This window comes from Megalopta genalis, chromosome 7 (assembly GCF_051020955.1).
Source record: "Megalopta genalis isolate 19385.01 chromosome 7, iyMegGena1_principal, whole genome shotgun sequence".
NCBI lineage: Eukaryota > Metazoa > Arthropoda > Insecta > Hymenoptera > Halictidae > Megalopta > Megalopta genalis.
Genome location: NC_135019.1, coordinates 5,852,524 through 5,876,770, shown reverse-complemented (window position 1 = coordinate 5,876,770; position 24,247 = coordinate 5,852,524). Strand labels below are relative to the sequence as shown.

General features: G+C 39.5%; 1 protein-coding gene across 3 annotated transcripts in view; it reads right to left on the bottom strand.

Moving 5' to 3' along the window:
* Window positions 1-24,247, bottom strand: part of Teh1 (tipE homolog 1 phospholipid transfer protein) — a 146,384-nt gene that overhangs the window by 16,569 nt on the left and 105,568 nt on the right. Inside the window, exons 3-4 of one of the 3 annotated variants that reach the window (XM_076523906.1) lie at window positions 21,836-21,887; window positions 18,747-19,158 (exon numbers count right to left, since the gene is read on the bottom strand). The exons of 1 other annotated variant lie outside the window; for it this stretch is intronic. In XM_076523906.1, coding sequence (XP_076380021.1) covers window positions 19,042-19,158; window positions 21,836-21,887 — 169 coding nt within the window. In that variant the 3' untranslated portion in view covers window positions 18,747-19,041. Of the gene's footprint in view, window positions 1-18,746; window positions 19,159-21,835; window positions 21,888-24,247 lie in introns of those variants that run through there. One more of the 3 variants, XM_076523907.1, reaches the window with a different exon arrangement.

Genomic DNA, 24,247 nt, shown 5'->3' with positions numbered 1-24,247 from the left:
ACAAATAAAATTCAAATCAAATAGAAATCAAATAAATAATGAATACAAATAAAATTCAAATCAAATAGAAATCAAATAAATAATGAATACAAATAAAATTCAAATCAAATAGAAATCAAATAAATAATGAATACAAATAAAATTCAAATCAAATAGAAATCAAATAAATAATGAATACAAATGAAATAAAAATAAGATAAATAATAAATGCAAGTAAAATACACAATAAAATAAATAATAAATACGAATAAAATATAAATAAGATAAATAATAAACATAAATGAAACACAAATAAGGTAAATGATAAATGCAAATAAAATTCACATAAAATAAATGATAAAGACAAATAAAGTACAAATAAAATACAAATAAAATACAAATAAAATACAAATAAAATACAAATAAAATACAAATAAAATACAAATAAAATACAAACAAAAAGCAAATGAAATAATAAATAAGAAAAGCGAAATAAAGAAAAGAAATAAAAAAGAAGAAATAAAGAAAAGAAAAAAAAAAGAAATAAAGAAAAGCGACTGAAACGCGGGAATAAAAATTGACGACAAGTCGCAGAATAAGAATTCGATGAATCGCGCGATTATCACTCGTCGCGGCGTCATCGATGTCGCGTGATCGTTCGCGAACAGTTCGTCCGAATAGCAGAATGTTAAACGTAACCGCGATCGTATCGAGTCTTCGCTTCGTAGCAGCGCCAATTAAAATATCGATTCCGCGGAATGGAATTTCCATTTGGCGGAAAAATATGGAGACGCCCCGTTGCCACTTGGTGTTTTTACGACATCGTGCCGCGAAAATATTGGCCGCCGCGCGAGCAACAATATAACCGATAAGAGTAATTATTGCGGCAGTCCCCGATACAACTGCGGCGAAACAAATTGTTCGTGACTGTCGCGGGACCGAAAAGATCGATCAACGGAATAGTTACGCTCGTTTCCCTTCGGCTTGCGGGTTACGTGTTGACGTTATTATATCGGCGGTCCGGTCTCGCTCGTCGTATATTGCACGTTCGAAGAAACGCGGCGCTATGCGAACGTAATTTTCCGATGGAAAATGACACGTGCGCGGGATTCGCGGAATCGGCCACGGCCGAATTGTTAATCGTCCGCCAGGCTGGCCCGTACGAGCCAACGATCTCCCGAAATTTTTATGAAACGCGCGTTGCGTTGATCGTCGAAACAGTTTATTGCCGATTATCGCAGAACGGCGAGCATAACTTTGGGCGAATCGAACCGAGAGAAATTAGTTATTCGGTTTATGCGACGTGCAATATTTGAAAGCAGATGCACGAAACGTAAAATTATTTCCGTAAAATAATGATCGTAAAGTAAATGTCAATTATTTTCGGTCTAGATAATTGAATTAGTTTTCTCGGAATTTCTCTTTAAACGTCTCCTCGTATAACAGCGACAAAAAAATTCGGGAATAACACTCTATCGCTCGCATATTTTCTGTAAAAGTTTCAAGAGTTGTAGATTTAGTAGAACGGTCTGAAAAAATGCAACGTCTGTATCAATTATTGCGCAATTTTTCGAATCATTGTTTAACCAAATGTTTGATTCGTGTCTGCTTGCACAGTAAAATCACGAGCCATTCTGTTGCACAGAAAAAAACAGTGTCTATAATGATGAACAACGTGAAAAGAAGTGATACACGATCGCAAAAGACGAGAAAAGAAATTTCGATGGATGCGTTGTTTCAGCGAACGATTCTCTTTTTAACACTTAGCACGGCGTTTCGCGCGGCAAGACGAATGGCGAGTGAGAGGCGACAATCGGTGTTTATGTTAGATTTTGTTACCTCCAACATTATCCAACCTACTGTTTCATGTGAAAGTCCCTGAAGTGGTGGCGCAAATTATTTTTCCGGGGACTGGAAATTTGTTCAATCGATTCGTACATTCTCTACAAACATGTAAAAAGACAGAGAAACGAACAGCCAGTTACACATTTGAACTTTCGCAAAATTTTGATGAACAAATTGAGAGGAGATCATCGTCAACCACGAGACAGATCTTCAAGTTCGACGGCCAACTCTGACGAAATTCGTCTAAACGGAAAACTGCATGCAATTGTTACTGTCACAAAGAAAGATTGCAAAGTTTGCTCCAGTCGAAACAAACCAGGGGGAAGACATGAGACGACCTGTTTCTGTGATACGTGTCCAGACAAACCAAGAATGCATCTTGGACAATGTTTTATAAACTATCACAGCGAACGAAACTACAAATCATAATTTTTGTAAAATTATATTCATAAAAGTGTGAATATAGGTAAACTAACGAAACATAACGTGTTTTTAAGATAATTTGTATGTAAGATCACTTTATTGTACCATAAAAGACACTTGACATATTTGCAAAAATCGTCTCGTCCTGCTACCCGACTCTGTCGAAAAAGTTGTCGTCCGCTAAGGGTTAACATACAACGCGACCGAAATTTTGATTCGCAGCCGCGAAACGATGCTCCCACACCCTTCGGTTTCGAATTGTCCAAAAATACGGTCTCCATCCCCAACTTTTGGTAACTGACCGCCACGGTTGAACAAGAATGATTGCCGGTAAAAAATTCATGCGAAATATTTTTTTCGTGGTCTATCTGCCATGTAAATTTCACGAAAATCGACGCGCACAGGTTGAGCGCGCGCCCCTGTTGGGTGCAACGGTGTTTTTTATGCAGCGGATCCGTCGTTTTTACAATGTTCTCTCAATCTTTGCAGCGAAACTTTTCGCGAGGACCCGGCTAGGGTCGCGCATTTGCATAAACATATTTCTGAAACGTTTGGCTTTTTTTCCAAGTTCGCCGGTTTTTCAACTTCGCCGGATTTATGCGACTTCTCGGTCGTAAGGAGCAGCATCCTCTTAACCCTCTCACAGATTCTTCTCTCTCTACCTCTCTCTTTCTCTCTTTTTCTCTCTCTCTTTTGCTCTCTTTATCTCTCTTTCTTTCTCTCTATCTTGCCCCGGTCCCCGTTAACTCCCGAGAATGTTCGCTGACATTCTGAAAAGGTCGGAGTCGAATTTTACGATCATCCTTGTACACAAGGATCCATCTGCAGGATTAAAGCCCCGTGGAATCAGCGAGCCGGCTGCCGAATCGAATGCCGGCAGCTCGACAAATATGTAACCGTGACAGGGAAATTGGAGATTGAAGTATATTAAATTGACACGGAACGCTCCTCTCTTTCGGGCGTACACAATTTATTAGTTCGGCCCGCGAATGCGCTTATTTCGTTCTGCCAATCCGTAGGCGAAATCAATAACAGTTGGCACGCGATTTTAAAAATTAATGTCGCAGAGAACGACGCGGCGCGGTGACTCGCATTTATATTCGGACACCTCTCTGAAACGGGATACAGTAAACTCATCCTAATTGACGCTCGGCTTCGAAACAAAAAATGGACGATTTGGGGGAGTGGAGGTACGATTAATCGAGCCTTGTGGCTGGTTTTTATGGTTATTGACGATTTGTAACTATAAAAAAGAGTCGCGAGGATCAAACAAGCGTATCTCCTCTTTCCAAATTGTTCAGTTTTATTTTCAAGCTGAGCGTTAATTGGGGAGAATTTTCTGTGTATTTTTCTAACACTTGAACTACCGACTCAGTCGAAATGATTGGTTCTGTTATTTTTTCTTTTACAATTACTGATATTATTAAAACGTTTTTATAATATCAGGAATTGTAAAAGAAAAAATAACAGAACCAATCATATATATATATGCTTATATATATATATATATATATATATATATATATATATATTTATCTAAGCATATTATAATAGAAATATTATATATTATTATTATTATTATTATTATTATTATTATATATTTATTTATTTATATATTATATATTATAGAAATATTATAATAGAGAAATCGTACGAATTTTACATAAATCCAATATGATTATTGTTATAAAACCTCGCGCGCGCGATAGTTATAGTGTTAAAAGTGAACGAAATGGCTTGTAACTTTTTTGAGATATTAGAGAGACTGAGCAATATCCGCAAATATATATTTTTTAAGTTACAATATTTTAGAATGGAAACAAAAATGAGAAAATATTTATCTCTTTTATCCGAGTTTATATCGGAGATGTAGACAATGCGTTTCGTAGATCTCGGTAACTAGTATGCATACTTACTGAAATATCATCGAAATTGGCTGACGTTGTTGTGCGTAGACTGCGAGTTTTATGCACTTATGGCAAACATAGGTAGGCGGGAAATGAAGAAGTTTTTCGAATTTCACAAAGATTGCTGTCCTAAATGTTGACAGAATATCCTGGTTACCGTTGCGGAAGGATCTAAGAACGCGGGTACCATTTAAAGATCCATTGTCGACCTTTGCAAATGTTTGAGAGTGACGTCAATAGGGTACTTTCCCTCCTGAACAGCCCCACTGTTATCATCGACATCTCCTATTTTCAATTGTAACTAAATTTAGGCGTTCTATTTCCCGTGACACACGAGACAACCTGTGCATCGAACGGCTCGGTTCAATTTTTCAGGACAATAACTTTATATTTATCGTATTGGGTGTAATACACTTCTTTTTTATTCAGAAATAAACGAAATAAAAGAATAAAAAGATTCGATACTTCTTATTGTATAAATGTAAAGTTAATTATTTTATTTCTGTTATTTCTGAATAAGGAAACTTAATATATCTCATCCGATAAATACAAAATTATAAACATAATATTGTAATTAAATAAACGAAATAAAAGAATAAAAAGATTTAATACTTCTTATTGTATAAATATAAAGTTAATTACTTTATTTCTGTTATTTTCGAATAAGGAAACTTAATATATCTCATCCGATAAATACAAAATTATAAACGTAATATTGTAATTAAATAAACGATATAAAGGAATAAAAAGATTTAATACTTCCTATTGTATAAATATAAAGTTAATTACTTTATTTCTGTTATTTTTGAATAAGGAAACTTAATATATCTCATCCGATAAATACAAAATTATAAACATAATATTGTAATTAAATAAACGAAATAAAAGAATAAAAAGATTCAATACTTCTTATTGTATAAATATAAAGTTAATTATTTTATTTCTGTTATTTCTGAACAAAGAAACTTAATATATCTCATCCGATAAATATAAAATTATAAACGTAATATTGTAATTAAATAAACGAAATAAAAGAATAGAAAGATTTAATACTTCCTATTGTATAAATATAAAGTTAATTACTTTATTTCTGTTATTTCTGAATAAGGAAACTTAATATATCTCATCCGATAAATATAAAATTATAAATGTAATATTATAAATTATTATTTATAATATATATTATTTAATTATTATTATTTTTATATACAATTTCATATAAATGTGACACGTAAATTTTTATATAATATTATAATTATTATAAATATTATATTATAATTATCAATATATCAAACGAACAAAGGACACAGGAATTTGTCACCTCACAGTAACCAGCTCCCGTACGAAGTTAGTTCGGAAATGGAGATCAAGTTAAATTGAAGGGAATGAAACGTCGTAATCGGTCGGATTCAATTCGAAATTAGATACAGAAGGTTCTCATCGATTGAATTCCTCTATTAAATTTCGACGATTCCATCGTAATAGATAGAATAAATTCAAATATACGATTTCCCACGAAATGTAAAATTTCTAACGCGAATCTCGACGATCACGAGATTGCCCTGTTAATAATTTTCAAGGCATAATAAAGCGTCGTTCTCCGCCGCGAATCGTCCATTAATAAAATCTCGTTGTTTGAAATGCAGGCTCCTTGAGACGGCATAGAACGGTAATGTATGAAGGTGGGACCATAAATTCCGGGTTCAATTTCACACGAAAACCACAGTACCAGCCACTGGCCGTGTACATCGGCTGAGACCCCTGCCTTCCATCTATCCAGCTTATCTTAATCTATCGGATTTTCGGCGAGAGTGCCAAGAACGATGGCAGCTTAATGTATTAGAATCAGTTCGATATACTAAAAATGCCTCGGCGAGCCGGAGACGCGAAAATACTCCAAATCCGATTCCGGTGGTCCCCGAAGATCCTTCCGTTGCTGGCCGATACCTTCGACCGATACGATACTTCGATGTTTCTTGGACAACTGCAGATTTGTCAGCAGATCTGAATTATCATAGGATACTTTATGAAAATCAGAACGAGGCGGTGGATCGCTTTTTCAACGAAGAGGTTTTGTAATTGGTCGAATCATTTGTTAAGAAATTTGTTCAATCATTTCTTTAAGAAATTTGTTCACTCATTCTTAAGAAATTTAATTAATCAATTCTTGAGAAATTCGTTCAATCTATTTTTTAAGAAATTTGTTTAATCATTTGTTAAGAAATATATTCCATCATTTCTTTAAGAAATATATTAAATCATTCTTAAGAAATTTATCTAATCATTTCTTAAGAAATTTATTTAATCATTTCTTAAGAAATTTATTCAATCATTTCTTGAGTATTCAATCATTTCTTAAGAAATTTATCCAATCATTTCTTGAGTATTCAATCATTTCTTAAGAAATTTATCCAATCATTTCTTAAGAAATTTATCCAATCATTTCTTAAGAAATTTATTCAATCATTTCTTAAGAAATAGATTTAATCATTTGTTAAGAAATTTATTGAATCATTTCTTTAAGAAATATATTCAATCATTCTTAAGAAATTTATCCAATCATTTCTTGAGAAATCGATTGAATCATTTGTTAAGAAATTCGTTCTCAATTGTTTCTTTAAAAAATTTATTCAATCATTCTTAAGAAATTTAATTAATCATTTCTTAAGAAATTTATTGAATCAATCAATTCTTAAGAAAGAATTTCTATGATTTATAAATAACTTTAAAATGTGTGTGTGAAAAATATAAAATCTACAATTTTGACCAACACGATAAGTTCAACGTTAAGGTATCTCTTCAAGGTCGCGTTAACTTTCCCGTACACCATAACGGAACCTGTAAATTGCCTAAAACTGGAACAGTCAACGAACAAAAGTAAACGACTCCAAACGGACCCTTCCCGCCAATGTAAAACGAAGGAACATTTCGACAAGCTGACGTAGTTTCGAAGGATATTCCCTTTGCCATTTGCCGTTGTCCTTCCCCGAACAGTTAGCGTAACAGCGCGAGGGAATTCCCTCTGAATGATGGAAGGTGATCGCCCTTGGTCACTCGCACGCACATCGACCGAGAAACATGGAAACTCGCGTGACAACGAGGATCTAAGAAACTCGATGCACGGTGCACGCACACGCCCCTCGCCCTCTCTTCGCCCACGCCCCTACAAATACCTAAGGGCCCGCGATGAATTCGGCTACTCTGTAGAGAAATTCCAAGCACGTCGGCTGGGCCGATGATGAAAAGGCCGGCAGCGTGTGTGCACGCATACCTCGGTTAGCGCGATCCTAATAAATTTACCACGCTAAAAGCTTTATGCTGACCGGGCCACCCTCGGCCGGCGCCCGCGATACTTTGCTTTGTGTTATTAATTTCCGCCGGTATTTAACATGATTTCGCGTATTAGCCAACTTATCTCACGGCGAACTGTTGTTACCCGGCATTCGGATTATCCAGTGTCTGACCGCCCGGGAATGCGCCGCTGATACATGAACCGCATGATAAAACCACTCCGCCGGGGATGTTGACCCTTTCGCGCGGATACGGATTGAACGGGGTTCGATAATGTCTATAGGATCGATGCTGACGAAGTAGCGCAGCGATTTCAATAATCCGTGGAAAAAGAGCTGTTAGAGTCGTTCAGCTGAACTCTCACGATTTGTAGCGAATAGCATCGTGACTTCGTTGTAGCAGGCTATGGACGTTCGATTTCTATGGATATGTGAAAAAAAATACGGCGAGAAGATACGAATATTGTAGTTTTCGTGGTATATTTTTATACGCTTTTTATATCCTAATTTTATTTTTCTGTGCGGATGGCGACGGTCGTTATCGCTAATTGAGGAACAGTTGAAATGTAATAAAGGGTGTTCGAAAAATATTTGGCATTCTGGAAATGAGGGGTTCCTGAGGTCATTCGAAGTAACTTTTTCCTTAGCGAAAATGCGATCCGCGGCTTTGTTTACGAGTTATTAACGAAAAACGCTGACCAATGAGAGGCGAGGCATTTTTTCGCTAAGGAAAAAGATACTGTAAATGTCCTCGGGAACACTCCGTTTCCGGATTTCGAGACATTTTGGGTCACCCTGTAGGTAGGTCATACGAAGAGTTCGTGTCAATATATATTATTATTGTGTGTTCTTTGAACAACTATTATTCTATGTGTGCTTGTAATTCACTAATAAACTTGGCAAACTTTTTTATTGTTTGAAAAATTGCTGGTGCAATTTCCTAAAATGGAATCTTGTGCAAATAAATCTGAACGCATTGTAATGTTTGATTTCTGTATTTTGTATAATATAACATATAATATACGTTATAACATATATGTATACATATATGTTTCATTATATATGTATGTAAACATATATTTTTAAGTATTATTAAGTATAATAAAGTATTATAAAGTATTATTAAGTATTATTAAGTATTATAAAGTATTATTAAGTATAATAAAGTATTATAAAGTATTATTAAGTATTATTAAGTATTATTACGTATTATTAAGTATTATAAAGTATTAGTAAGTATTAGTAAGTATTATAAAGTATTAGTAAGTATTATAAAGTATTATTAAGTATTATTAAGTATTATTAAGTATTATAAAGTATTATAAAGTATTATTAAGTATTATTAAGTATTATTAAGTATTATAAAGTATTATTAAGTATTATTAAGTATTATATATGTATTTATAACATATGTTACAACATTAACAAGTATTATAAAGTATTATTAAGTATTATATATGTATTTATAACATATGTTACAACATTAACAAGTATTATAAAGTATTATTATTATATACGTATTTATAACATATATGTATACATATATGTTTTTAAATATTTTATTAAGAAGTTCAATTTTTACTCTTACTTGATCTTCTTACATTATTAATTTCGCCACACCAATGACGACGCGATGTAATTCGAGAGAATTACATACCATATAAATGTATTAAATCGAATGAGAAATTTCGAACAATTCCATTTATCATCTCCGAGTTACCCCCGCGATTCTCCGCGCGGGGAAAAGAATAAGATTCGACGATAACGTTTCGGCAGACGGCGAGCCGACGATTTGTAGTTATTACATGACCGGCGGCGGTGCCTTCGCGCGCAACGTTCCGCGTACATTACGGAGGCTTGTGTAGCCGAAATTTCCTCCATTCGAAAGTCCCCCGCGACCCAGCTTTGTCTCGAACGCCGTAAAGGCGATAAGACGAGAGGCTTCCCTAATTCGATTCAAACCGAGCCATCTTCCGCAGCGTCTCTGTCTCTTCTCTGTCCGTATCGCCCGTCGACTTTCTCTCTCTCTCTCTCTCTCGGTCTCTCTCGAAGCGAGAACCGCCGGCTGTTAAAGCGCGGGAACGAATTACGGCTGAAAAATTTTCACGGCGATGGACCGCTTTCATTTCGCTGAATATTTATGAGCCGGCGCCGCGGGGGCGTATCGGGCCGCGGGGCCGGAAAAAAAAAGAAGAATAAATAAAACGCGGCAAAGTGTGGCTCGGAGATTCTCGACAGAGAACAGCCGCCGTGCCGCGGCGCGCTAGGCTGAATAAAACAAGCGGGCGTGTATCGCGATACGATATCGGGTCTCACCTCATAATTTCTCGTTCGGCCCGAACAGAAAACAGGCCAGCCGCGCACGGCCTATCGGTATCGGGAATCGCGGAATTAAAACGAAACGCTTCGAACTTATTTCCAAAGCCCCCACACCCCTCGCCACCCGCCGGATGCGAACGGTCCGCGAGAAATTCCGCCGACGGTACTGGCAATCCACCACTTTCGCCGTTTAAGAGCACCCCGCCGTCGAATCGAGGAAACGAAATTATTTGTTCGCCGAACAAATTTTTTGTTCGAACGCCTCGAAGTACGTTGCGAATGTTGGAAATTCAGCTGCGAAACTGGTGATTAATTTGTCGGTGCTTCTAGAAAGGATCCAGGGAACTCCGTGGTTCGTCGAAGTATACGGTAATTTCTCCCTGAAATGTCAAATTTCGGGTCGCTGTGAATTTCCCCGTGCTAGTCCTGCGCCTATTGTAATTTATTGCTACGTCGATGATAAGAGTCGACAGAGTCGGTCAAGCGTGTAATGCGGAATTCCACGAATTCCCGGATGTCGATACAAAATGATACGTTTGGGCGTGAATCAGCTAAGAAAAACCGCGGAGCTGCAAAGTACGTAATTTCTCCCTAATTCGCGCTTAGTTTGCGCACAAAAATAGACAGTTTGGGAACAGGAGATACGATTGTTCGAGCCTTGCGTCTCGTTTTTATAGTTATCGATTGTCAACGACTATAAAAACGAGCCCCAAGGATCGAACAATCGTATCTTCTCTTTTAGGGAAGAAGAAATTAGGGAAAATTTTTACTGTAGTTCAGTATGTAAACGGTGTATGCAGGAATATCAAATTGAAATCAACGAAATAACGAGCCAATTCCAATATCACTTTTAACCCGTGTCCAATTTATATCGGCCATTAATGCATATTATAAACAAACTGTTCGCTTGCATTTTTATTGCTTGAATCACGTTACGCTTTTGGAAAATAAACGTTCCGAGCGTGTATTTATGCAGTGGAAAGAGTTGAGAATGTTGAACGAATATTCGAAAAGAAAGAAGCATTTATGCGAGACTCAAGAACAGGACAAAGTAGATGACATGTGACTTTTGAATTGCCTCCGAATTTCCTTCTAATCGCGTGAAATGACCTCCAAATTACTTTCGAATCGTGTCATATAGCTACCGAATTGCCTTTGAATCGTGTCATGTGGCTTCCGAATTGCCTTCGAATCGTGGCACGTGGCCTCCGAATTACTTTCGAATCGTGTTACGTGGCCTCCGAATTGCCTTCGAATCGCGTCATGTGGCCCCCGAATTGCCTTCAAATTCTATCATATAGCCTCTGAATTGCCTTCGAATTCTATCATATAGCCTCCGAATTGCCTTCGAATCGAGTCATGTGGCTTCCGAATAGCCTTCGAATCGAGTAATACAGCTTCCGAATTGCCTTCGAATCGTGTTACATGGCCTCCAAATTGCCTTCGAATCGCGTCATGTGGCCTTCGAATTTCCTTCGAATTGTATCATATAGCCTCCGAATTGCCTTCGAATCGAGTCATGTAGCTTCCGAATTGCCTTCGAATTGTGCGCGTTGCCTCCAAATTGCCTTAGAATTGCCTTCAAATCATGTTATGTGGCCTCCGAATTGCCATCGAATTGTGCACGTGGCCTCCAAATTGCCTTAGAATTGCCTTCGAATCGCGTCACGTGGCCTCCGAATTGCCATCGAATTGTGCACGTGGCCTCCAAATTGCCTTCGAATCGTGGCAAAAAATTAGAAATAAAGAAGTTAAGTCATCGTTTTCACTCTAGCATTACTATGTATTCATATCAATGTACACCAGCATGCTGACCGCTGCCTTTTTTACCGACTGCCCCGAGTTTCTCTAAAAAACGACCCGAAGAATCACGACTTATTATTCTCAGATCTGCCAGTTTCAATTGCGACCTCCGAACCCCTCCAGGAGAAATTACTATACACTTTGTAACAGGAGGATTAAAGGAAAGTTGTGCGCCATGTACTTACGTATGTTTGACAAGTTGCGAGCTGAAATCGGGGTCTACATGGGCGAAGTTCGGTGCAGCTCGAGGAGCAGCCGTCGGGAAAGTTTCGAAAGACGTTAGGTTGACGGACGTTCGGAGACGCAGGCACGGCAACGTGATAAATAATTTATGCGTGCGTTGGGTCACGAGCGAGCGAAATATGGCATCGATTTCGATTAAATTAGTTGAACCGTTTGCACTGGGACAGCGACTTTCGGGGCAACGCTGCAAACGATCGCGTTGCGATCGGAGACAACGATCGCGTTGCTTAATTAGTTTGCGTTCTAATCAATCGATGGAACGCTCGCAGCGAATAAACAATGATAACAAAAATTATTAGAAAAGTCGCGTCTCGCAAATAAATACGATCTCGCGAGCAATAAATCGAAGAACGCCGCGCACGATAAAAATGTCCACCGTCGGATAAATTTCGCGGCGAATCGAAATAGCTTCGTGCGCAGAGAGGATTAATTATGATTTCAGCGATTTTATGGGTTTCGCGATAGAACCGTGAAGGATCGCGGCGTTCCCGAACGCAAGTTACGTCGGAATAACTCGTGTTCATTTATCAAGCCATCGTGTTTGAGCGATTAAAGCTGTCCCCGCGTGATTGATTATGGTAATTAAATCCGTGCGATACTTCACGCGTCTCGCGCTATAGTTTTATAAATACATGCAAATGGAATCACCGCGGTACGCTTCGATTCATTATGCGGTCTAATTAGATCGCGGAAGTTCATGCAAATTTCGATCCCGTTGGATTACGTTCCGTCAAACCGAAATTACGCGGCATTTTCTATCGGGGGCGGGGGGGGGGGAGGAGGAGGATAAATCGTTCCAATAAGTCGGAATAAAACGACGTTGCGGCGAGTTACGAAGAGACTTCTTCTGCGAAATTCATCGAACGCGCGGGAACAACTATACGTAACCGGAGTGTGCAACAGCTCCTCTCCATTTGAATACCGGCACGAGTGAACCGTCGAATTTACGAGTAATTGTACGTTCAATTTCTAAAGTGTAGCCCAGCATCCATAATTGATGAGTAATTGAAGTGATCGAGGTTAAACGCGATCAGCGGCCTGGATGAACTCGATTGATCGGCTGAACGACGCACGTTTCCGATCGCGATTCGCTCAAAAATTTGTTATCACGGGTGACGGTGAACATGGTCGAAAGTTAACCCTTTGCACTCGAAGCCATTTTTTAACTGTAAATCTAAAATAATTTTTCTGACCTACGCTGTCTCTATTTTATAAACTTAACCCTTTGCACTCGAAGCCATTTTAACTGTAAATCTAACATAATTTTTCTGACCTACGCTGTCTCTATTTTATAAACTTAACCCTTTGCACTCGAAGCCATTTTAACTGTAAATCTAACATAATTTTTCTGACCTACGCTGTCTCTATTTTATAAACTTAACCCTTTGCACTCGAAGCCATTTTAACTGTAAATCTAAAATAATTTTTCTGACCTACGCTGTCTCTATTTTATAAACTTAACCCTTTGCACTCGAAGCCATTTTTTAACTGTAAATCTAAAATAATTTTTCTGACCTTCCGCTGTCTCTATTTTACATGACAGAGCGCATTTTACGCGCGTGAAATTTAGTCTTGTGACTAAATGTTTCAAATCTAAATTTTCTTCACGTAAGAATTATTTTGGAATGTGATGTAAACACATTTTTTTAGTGGTGCCTCGGAGTCACCAGTCGAGCACAAAGGGTTAAAATATGCGCCGACCAAACGAAATTACTAATTATCAATCAAATCTCTACTGATTAATAATTACGGAAACGCGGAAACGCAGTGAAGCACGATTATCGGGATTTTCTTTCGATAACACTGTCCTGGGTAGAGTTTTTGTGCCGAACAAACAACTTTTCGTAAAAATACAAAAATATTCCTCAGAAACTGCTCACGTCGACACTTTTTTGAACTTTGACATCAATTCATTGCTATTTAGGACCAGAAACAATTAATAAATTGCATGCCACTATATTCGGGAAACTCTCCTCTATCTTCTAACATCAATTAGAACTTTTCGATGTTTTTCCTTTTCTTGCAATACCTCATTTTTGTCGAAAACTTCGGGCTTTCACAAAAGTTCGTTCATTTAAAAAACTGAGGGTGATGGAACAATTCAGTCTTCTCAATCTCTTATTATATTATAATTATATTATTATATATCTTATAATTCAATCTCTTATTCAGGGAGTGAAGCTCTACAAGAATTTTATAATGGCCATAGGAACCCAAAAATCGTGTCGAACAGTGTAATCGATCACCGCGGCGAGAGCCTCGGTCGCGGGCGTTAAATTAACATTGACGGGGGTCTCTCATTTTCCGGGGACAACGGGCAGGTAATTTATAGGATAAAAACGTCGCGGAATCCCATAGAGAAGCCACGGGACAATGGATCTTTCCCTTTTCTGTCATATCAGCTTCGGCTCAGCCCCGCGTGCGTGCGCGCTCCTCCTCCTATCAGTGCGGCCATGCGAGCGCAGAAACAGCGGACTTTTATTTCCGATAAAAGAATCAGCGATAACGGGTGGCTCGGCACCGTCAGAGAGGGGAAAGCTCTCTCGCTCTCTTCAGAGGATCGATATATCTGCCTGTGCTTATCCGATATTCTGCTTGTGGAATCGAATGGAATGGCTGCTGCTGTCTGTTGGATTACAGACGTCCGCAAGGTCAGCTTTAAAAATTGAAAATATGGAACGTCGAAAATGCGGCGGGAAAATGTGCTTGGACCGTGTGCGCGGTCTTTTCCCGCGACAGCAACGTTTCCTTCGATCTCAAACATTTAGCGTAGCGCCGGTTCGTGCGATATCGTGCTGCGGCGCGATGTCCCAATTTTTTCATAATACAGGGTTCCCCGGAAAGAATCATCCGATTTCAAAAATTTATATTTAAAAAAATTACACACACAGAAAATTATAATTCAAACACGAATATAACGGGAAAATGTGCGAGTTTTACTTTTTACCCCATTGGCACTTGGAGGTTCGGAATTTTCTTAACACGGAACTACCAAACCGTTGGATTGGTCGCAGTTCATCCGATAATATGGTTCTACACAGTTGGCCGCAGAGATCACCCGACCTAACCCCATGCGACTTCTTCCTTTGGGGATTTGTGAAGGATCTTGTCTTTGTACCACCTTCACCTACAAGTGTAAATGAACTGAAAAAACGCATTTGCGATGCTGTACAAACAATTACCAGAGATACGTTACACCGTGTTTGGCAAGAACTTTCATATCGCAATGATATCATACGTGTGACGAAAGGAAGTCATATTGAACGCTTGTAAACAAGAACTCACACATTCTCCCGTTATATTCGTGTTTGAATTATAATTTTCTGTGTGTAATTTTTTAAAATATAGATTTTTGAAATCGGATGATTCTTTCCGGGGAACCCTGTATTATAATATTCGTATCTTCCCGATAAAACGTGCCCCTCGCGAACCCAAGAGAACAAAAGCTTTTGCTCGTTTGACAGTTTAATGGTTAATTAATTTTGCAAGTTTAATGGTAGAGAAGGGACTCTTCGTATTCGCTCCTCTGACGATGCAAATAAAACGGGATTTCTAAGTTGAAGCTCCTTGTTGCTGCGATCCTCGCCGAATCGTTGTAACATTTACATGCGATCTTGCAGACTCCCGGTTATCAGTTCGTCCGTATTCTCCAACAAATTCGAACACGTCACTGTATTTCTCAAAATCCCAAAATCTGGACAACTTCGACTAACAAAATGAACCCTTAGCGCTCCGCGCGTTTCTCGAGTACTACCTATCAGCAACTTCGGCACATTTTTTGAGCAAAGCGCCCGAGATAAAGGAAGTCTTATTTCGAGCGGAAAAGATTACACGTCCTTGCGAAAGCGTTTGATTTTATTCATTTTATGTTGCTAAATATAAAAATGGGCAAAATTTGTTTTAATCGTAATGGTATCTACTTAACATTGTGCGAGGTCGGTGCACCGACATCGTGAATCGTGACCGAAATTTCCAAGCAGCAAATGCATCCTCCTCGAAATGGGTAAATTTACTATTAATGATATTCTTCACGATTCTTAAATAAATACATCCCTCGTGTTCTTCGATGCGATTTATTATAAAATTAGCATCGCGAATCGTCCGTTGAATTCTGTTCGGATACGGAATTATCGAAACAAAAATATCTTTTGCGCGAGTTTGCCGGAATTTTTGTATTGTTAATCTTCGCTGGAATCGGCTCGATTGATAATTTAATTAAATTAAAAATCAGTAAATATTTTTCGGACGTTCTAAAATAAAGTTGGACAGCGTTTCTCTGAAAAATATCACTACCAGCAACTCCGGCACATTTTTGGAGCAAAGCGCCCGAGATAAAGGAAGTCTTATTTCGAGCGGAAAAGATTACGCGTCCTTGCGAAAGCGTTTGATTTTATTCATTTTATGTTGCCAAGTATAAAAATGGGCAAAAATTGTTTTAGTCGTAACGGTGCACACGCTAACCACGTTTTCGCTACAAATAACAATTGCCAACGTCGACGAAAACATAGCATCTTCGGTGTAATCATGCTAAAAACTTTGGGCTCCGCAGCAGAGCCCTCGGATTTACGGAACAAATGACGGATGTCTCCATAACGGAGCCAACGGAGCGCTAAGGGTTAATATCGCCGCCGAACTATGGAAACTAGACAATCGGTACGAGAATCGTTATCTGTCGTCTAAACAACAGGCTCCGGGTGAACATTGATTTAATCGGGAAAAAAGCACGACGCAAATATATGCTTGGATGTGAAATCGACGCGTCGATTCGACGTCCACGAAACCTTTCCTATCGGTTTGGTTGTTTCGCGGTGAAATATTTTGGTTATTTCGCGGTTATTTCACGCGTGGACTTCGTCGACCGGGCTGGACGACAGGATTAACTTTCGAAGAAAAGAGAAGTACAGTAATGTCTCCCTAACTGACGCTCAGATTGTGCAGAAAAATGGACAATTTGGGAAGATGAGACACGAATTATGCGAGCCTATGCTCGTTTTTTTATAGTCGTTGACAATTCGTAACAATGAAACTGAACCGCAAGGATCGAATAATCGTATCCTCTCTTCCGAAATTGTCCACTCTCGTGGACAATCCGAGCGTCAATTAGAGAGACATTACTGTACTAACTGGCGCTCAGATTGTGGAGAAAAATGGACAATTTGGGAAGAGGAGATACGATTAATTTGAGTGTTGCGCCTTGCCTTTATAATTACCGATTCTCAACAACTATAAAAACGAGGCGCGAGGCTCGAATAATCGTATCTCCTCTTCTCGAATTGTTCATTTTTCGGCACAGTCGGAGCGTCAATTAGGGAGAATTTACTGTATTGCGGCTCGTTTTTTATAGCTACCGATTGTCAATAACTGAGCCGTTTATTTTGAAAGTGGCCTAAGTCCATTTATTCGAAAATCCAGATATTTAAGGTTTCTACGTTTTAATAAATTTAAAAATATTGCTAATTGATAACATGGTGGTATAATGTTTTCGTGTTCCTAAGGGTCACTGCGTTCTTTCAGCTTTGATGACATGGTATTATATGCATAACGTAGAAATGTGAATATTAAAATAGCTAGCTCGGTGTTTTTGAAAAATTTAACTTAGGCCACTTTCAAAATAAACGGCTCAACTATAAAAAACGAGCCGCAAGGCTCGAATAATCGTATCTCCTCTTCCCAAATTGTCCGTTGTTGTGGTTAATCCGGGCGTCGATTAGAGAGACATTACTGTACAGTAATGTCTCCCTAACCGACGCTCAGATTGTGGAGAAAAATGGACAATTTGGGAAGAGGAGATACGATTAATTTGAGTGTTGCGCCTTGCCTTTATAATTACCGATTCTCAACAACTATAAAAACGAGGCGCGAGACTCGAATAATCGTATCTCCTCTTCCCGAATTGTTCATTTTTCGGCACAGTCGGAGCGTCAATTAGGGAGAATTTACTGTATTGCGGCTCGTTTTTTATAGCTACCGATTGTCAATAACTGAGCCGTTTATTTTGAAAGTGGCCTAAGTCCATTTATTCGAAAATCCAGATATTCAAAGTTTCTACGTTTTAATAAATTTAAAAATATTGCTAATTGATAACATGGTGGTATAATGTTTTCGTGTTCCTAAGGGTCACTGCGTTCTTTCAGCTTTGATGACATGATATTATATGCATAACGTAGAAATGTGAATATTAAAATAGCTAGCTCGGTGTTTTTGAAAAATTTAACTTAGGCCACTTTCAAAATAAACGGCTCAACTATAAAAAACGAGCCGCAAGGCTCGAATAATCGTATCTCCTCTTCCCAAATTGTCCGTTGTTGTGGTTAATCCGGGCGTCGATTAGAGAGACATTACTGTACAGTAATGTCTCCCTAACCGACGCTCAGATTGTGGAGAAAAATGGACAATTTTGGAAGAGGAGATACGATTAATTTGATTGTTGCGCCTTGCCTTTATAGTTACCGATTCTCAACAACTATAAAAACGAGGCGCGAGGCTCGAATAATCGTATCTCCTCTTCCCGAATTGTTCATTTTTCGGCACAATCGGAGCGTCAATTATGGAGACATTACCGTACACATTTTGTGTCGCGACGAGTATACTCGTCGACGCGTAAAAAGTAGCGGTTTAAATTGAATTATTTATGAAAATAATGATTTATTAAATTTAAAGTAGCTGTTTAAATTGTAATTTTAGCACAAACAAAAACATATCCTGAAATTTCAAGATGTTCAGAATATTTTTAGAATTTACTGTATTGCGTCTCCTTTTTTATAGTTATCGATCGTCAGTAACTATAAAAAAAACGAGCCGCCAGGCTCGAACAATCGTGTTTAGACTCGAATAATCGTATCTTTTCGTATCCGAGCGTCGATTAGAGAGACATTACTGTGTGTGTGTGCGGTGAAAGGGTTGACACGGAGAGGAACGAGTCGAGCGAACGACATGATATCGGGCTTGTCTTTTTTTTTTGTATTTGTACAATTCGTTTATTCGTATTCAATAGTATACTGTAATTTACACATAGTCGTTGGAGTATACATGCATGGTATTCATCGACATTCTCCGTCCCCCGGCCGCCGTGTGCGGAGATCGAGACGCCGCAGGAACGTGGCCGCCAAGAAATCGCATCTCCAACATGGCCGGAAACGTATAACGAAGCACGAATATTCCCGGGGAACCGGCCCCCACGTGTCTCGGCTGGCAGGCTCTCGTGAAATCGCGGGACGATATAATCCCTCGGTTCATCTGTGCGTCGTCCGGGCTTCCGTGCCGGCGCGATAATGAAATTCGGTTGGATTTCGTTGCTGCGATGCCGCGGCCGACGACGGTTTCCGGTTACGGCGTGGCGGAACGTCGATCTGTCGAGAGAAAAAGAACGGAAAGATTTCCGCCGAGCTGAGTCGATCTCGATAATCGATCATTCTTGGCGTGTTGTTTTTGCTTTGCTTTGCTTTTTTATGTTTTTTGTTTTGTTTTTTTTTGGTTTTCGTTGCTTTCGATACGATCACGTGGACGAATGCAAAAGCACAGCGAGAACACAGCGCAGCGCGGCACGTGCACCGGTATGCGGTTCGGTTGTTTTTTGTTCTTTCTCTTTGTTTTGTTTTGTTTTTTGTTTTTGTTTTTTTTTGGCCGTGCCGTGGCGTGGGCGTGCAACTTGACATCGATTGGCGGGCTTACGGGGTTCTCGTGGAGACTCCTCGATTGCGCGTTGCTATAATACATGTGATTGGCCCTCGAATGCCGGACGCTTTCGCAGTTTTTTTTTTTGGCTCATTCGGATCATCGTCGATTCTATTTTACGCAATTCGTCTTTTCCGTCGATCCGACGCGAAACGTAGACGAAGATTCTGGTACCGTTTCTTTTTTCGCGAACAACGACTACGACGCGGGTCGGTCACTGAAAGGTCTATCGACGCGTCGCTAATTCGCGGCTGACAGAAATGATTCGTTCATTTTTGGCAATTAATCGTTGCGCCGATCTGTTCGTAATTTTATTCGTATTTTATATCGTAATTTCATTCGGACACGAGCAAAAAAAGAGCGTTGCGACTATGTCGGCGCAACTCGACATTTCAATTTGAATCAGCAACGAAGCGAAATGCTTTTCGTTGCGCGAAACGCGTTAGGCTGTTCGATTTTAATAGACTTTCGATAAATAAAATGTTAACATGTGACCGATCCTCCGGTTCCGGAATTATTACCAGAAATCTCCATTACGAGTCGAAGTACGAAAAAGGGTGAACTCTCGGCTGCCGATGTTCGCGCAGCGATTACAACAGGAAAGGATAAAAATTTGTTTCATCTGTCGAGATTTTTTCTTTTTTTTTTGCAAATTGACACCCTTGAGTTCTGCCAATGTTTTTACCGTCTGGTGTTACGTCTACTCTTTTTTCGCCAGAAACGCACGAAACCCAAAGTTCAATCCTGAATGAAATCAGTGAATTCTTCACCGTCGCGACACTCGTTGCCGGTGTTTCACAGCACGGTTTATACAGGGCATCCCGAAATTATTGTGCAAGCGTGAAATGAGGGGTTCCTGAGGTCATTTGCAGTAACTTTTTCCTTTACGAAAATTTTCTCCGAGGCATCGTTAACGAGTTATTAACGAAAAACGCTGACCAATGAGCGGCGAGCTCAGCTAGCGCGAGGCGGCCGAGCCAATGAGCGCGACTGGGCTTCGACCGCTCGTTGGCTCCGCCGCGTCGCGCTAGCCGAGCTCACCGCTCATTGGTCAGCGTTTTTCGTTAATAACTCGTTAACGATGCCTCGGAGAAAATTTTCGTAAAGGAAAAAGTTACTTCGAATAACCTCAGGAACCCCTTATTTCCCGCTGGTACAATAATTTTGGGACACCCTGTATTATTATCAGCTTACGGATTTAGTGCATTTGCAACGGAAGTGATTGCGTGGAATGTAGTACAGCGAGAATTCGGAACAATGCGAGAACACGTCGAAAATTCTTAAACGCGCGTCGACGTAATCGAAATCGGTTGATAGGAATACTGGCGTCGGGATTTTTCCCCGGGTCAGAATACAGCCAGGCTCCGGCATCCGAGGGTCAACGGCGCCGTTCGGATTGTACAAAAGTGGAAACGGTAACGTTCCGTGTATACTTTCGTTTGTACAGATAAATGCTCGAAAATTAAACGTCAGCGTAGAAATAGACGATAGGCAGTATAAAAGATAGTACGATTCTCTAGTATTTCTTCTTCTTTTTTTTTTCTTTTGGCCCCGTGTGAATGAACAATCGTTTTCTTTCTCATGCGAAAAGCCTAGAAGAGGTTGAGTTCACTATGGAAAGTACGAGTAACAATCTAGTGTTCGGATTGGCGTTTGAATTTCTCAGCGTTTACAAACATCCAGTGTTTCCGGTAATGTGAAACATTTAGCACGTGTGCGTCGATGATTATATTTAACACAGAGTACATCGATCGTGATGTTCATTGGGTGCGAGACTTCGCAGAAACAGCTGCACAGAATTTTTCGTAACAGTGATTATTTTATTTTATTATATTTTCAAGTTAATTGGCTAGATTTACGGAGCACTAACAGCAACGGTTTGATATTATTTCATAAATAATAGCGATGAGACGTTCGTTCGGATTTTTAACAAGTGTTATTGTAATAGTCGTCGCAAGTAACACGCAAATTGAACAAATAAATTGTGAATTATTTATATGTGAATTATTTATTACTTATTATTTATTATATGTGAATATATTAATAATCGTAAATCAACGAAATTAGTCGGTTCCCGTAAACCTATCGTTAAATATGAATCGTTCGAACGGCATAAACTTCTAAATTGTGTATTTAATAGAATTTTGATACTGATTGTATGCAGCGGTTTCTGTAGAACTTATCTTATACGATCGGACACAAATAATCCGGCATCAAAGTTTGCTTTTCGTATATCGGTGCAGCGCACATTCAGAGAAGCGAACAATAGACAGCAATTTCGGTGCACAATATCACTCCATACGTATTGCTTGAACGGATCACAACTTTCACAACGTCATACCGATGGCTTACCAATAATGCACGGTCGCAAGTCTCATGATTTTGGCAATGTCGATGGAAGTAGCTGAAAAAGAAACTCCATCAGTACTTCGAAAGACTTTGAATCGGTGGACGATGGTTACACGCTCGAATCGCCCCATCGCTTTCTTTAAATGGAATACAGAAACACATCCTCTTAATCATTAAACTCGATGAAAATTCGATGCGCGTTCGAACGTCGTTTACGTTGTTTCGATATACAGGGTATCCCAAAAGTCACCCGCAATCGGAAAATGAGAGATTCCTGAGGTCATTCCAAGTAACTTTTTCCTCAGCGAAAATGCGATCCGCGGCTTCGTTTGCGAGTTATTAGCGAAAAACGGTGACCAATGAGAAGCGAGCTCGGCTGACGCGAGGCGTCCGAGCCAACGAGCGCACGAAGCCCAGTTACCGCTGATTGGCACGGCCGCCTCGCGCCAGCGGAGGAGCTAGCCTCTCATTGGTCAGTGTTTTTCGTTAATAACTCGTTAACGATGCCTCGGAGAAAATTTTTGTAAAGGAAAAAGTTACTTCAAATGACCTCAGGAATCATCTCGCTCCCGTTATTAACATAATTATGGGCCGCCCTGTGTAAATGCCATTTAAGGATATGGATCTCGAAAGGGTTACCTTCGCACTGCAACTATTGAAACCCCAGAAACCTCTCATTTCTCGATTGCGAGCGACTACTTTTGGGACACCCTGTATTTCTCTACGATCACTGCCATTCGGCCCATTGCGAACCATGACGTAACCGTAAACTGAAAAAGTCCGTGCAGCTGTATCGAGTATTCCTCGAATATTTCCGTGCGAATTAAGCGACGATCATCGATTACGTTTATTTCGAGGATTATCGTTCTTTGGTCGGTTCGGGCGAGCTTTTAATAAACATTTTAGGGAAGCTGTGATTCGCGCGTTCCGATCAGTCTTATCAGTCGCGAAGCTCGAACACGTTAATTTAGTTCAAGGTGCCGTTCTGTTCCGCGCGTTTTACCGAGTTTTACCGGAGTCCTCTGCATCCCTAGATGGTTTTCAACTATTCGGGAGTCCAGCCTTGTTTTAATCACTTCGCGAAATTGAAAAGAGCCGTGCCGGCTAATCCCGCGCTTCGTAGCGGATCGCGCAACGTTTTCTCTACCTTGCGTTTTCTTGTTCGAAACGTTGCGGCAGAATTCTCTCTTTGACGAGCTTACGGATTTACTGGATATTCTGATGCAGATTCCCATTCTCGTGCACAATTAATATCTACTTATTAGCAATTACTTGTTTTTAGCTTGTTAAATTGGAACGTAAAGAGAGGTGCCAAGAATCGAATTTAACTATTTCGAGGGTCCGTGCGATTTTATCCATTGAAAATTCCCATCTTTTTAATCAATTAGCTGTTGCAATCTCTTCGAAAGTGCGAGCTCTTCGAAGTGTGCAAGCTACTGTGATTATACTGCACGCGTTTGGTTTTCTTCGCATTTCGTTTAAACAAGCAACACTTTCATAAAGCACACGATTTAATAACGAATATCAAAGCATACAATTGTTATTAACCAATTTATTTATTATTCATTTATTAACCAATGATCGCGAGTGTGCTCGTCAAACACAGCTTACTAAATAAAATAAAATTTCGCTAATTTCGAAATGCGGAACTATGTACAAACAAGTTATTATAATTATTTTCTCAAAGTTCGACTTAAAATCTGAATGCAAACACGCCATTTTCGAACGGGTTAACACTAAACCCGAGCTCTAAAAGTGACTAACGCGTTCTGCTTCATAAGAACGACAACGCCGAATTTATTTAGACTTCTTATACCGTTTTAATCACAGTGTAATCAAAGTTAACAGATGAATTTACCGAATCGTTTCTCAAGATAAAGTCTTCGCAATCGCAACCGTGTGAAAATCAAAATCGAGAGGCCGGTTACTTCGACCGACATTCCCTATAAAAACACGTCATTCCATATTGCGGAAAAATTGTAAAATGGAACTGAAACACGTAATTCGCGATAGAACCTTCGAACCTTCGGCACGCGGCATCCGATCGGCGGATCGACGTCCAGCAACCGAGTAATTAATTGTCGTCGTCGCGTGTCGCGATGCAACATCGTTCCGGCAAAAAACGATAGGCCCCGTTGGACGTCCGGCGTTCATCTTTTTGCGGGGCCGTGATTTCAACTCGATAAACTGCACGAACTCTTCTTTCTTTTTTTTTTCTTTTTTTTTGCCCCGTTCACGTGATACAGTGTCGCGAACGTGACAGCTGTCGGCCGTCGAGGAAACGTTTCGCGCTACCGTCGCCGTTGGAAACGTTCCATCGGCGGAATTTAAAGCGTTCCCCCGGATATTCATATCCAAGCGGGGATGAGGATAATATGGACAGACCGCGCCGGCGGATCCGCGAAACGGGCAATT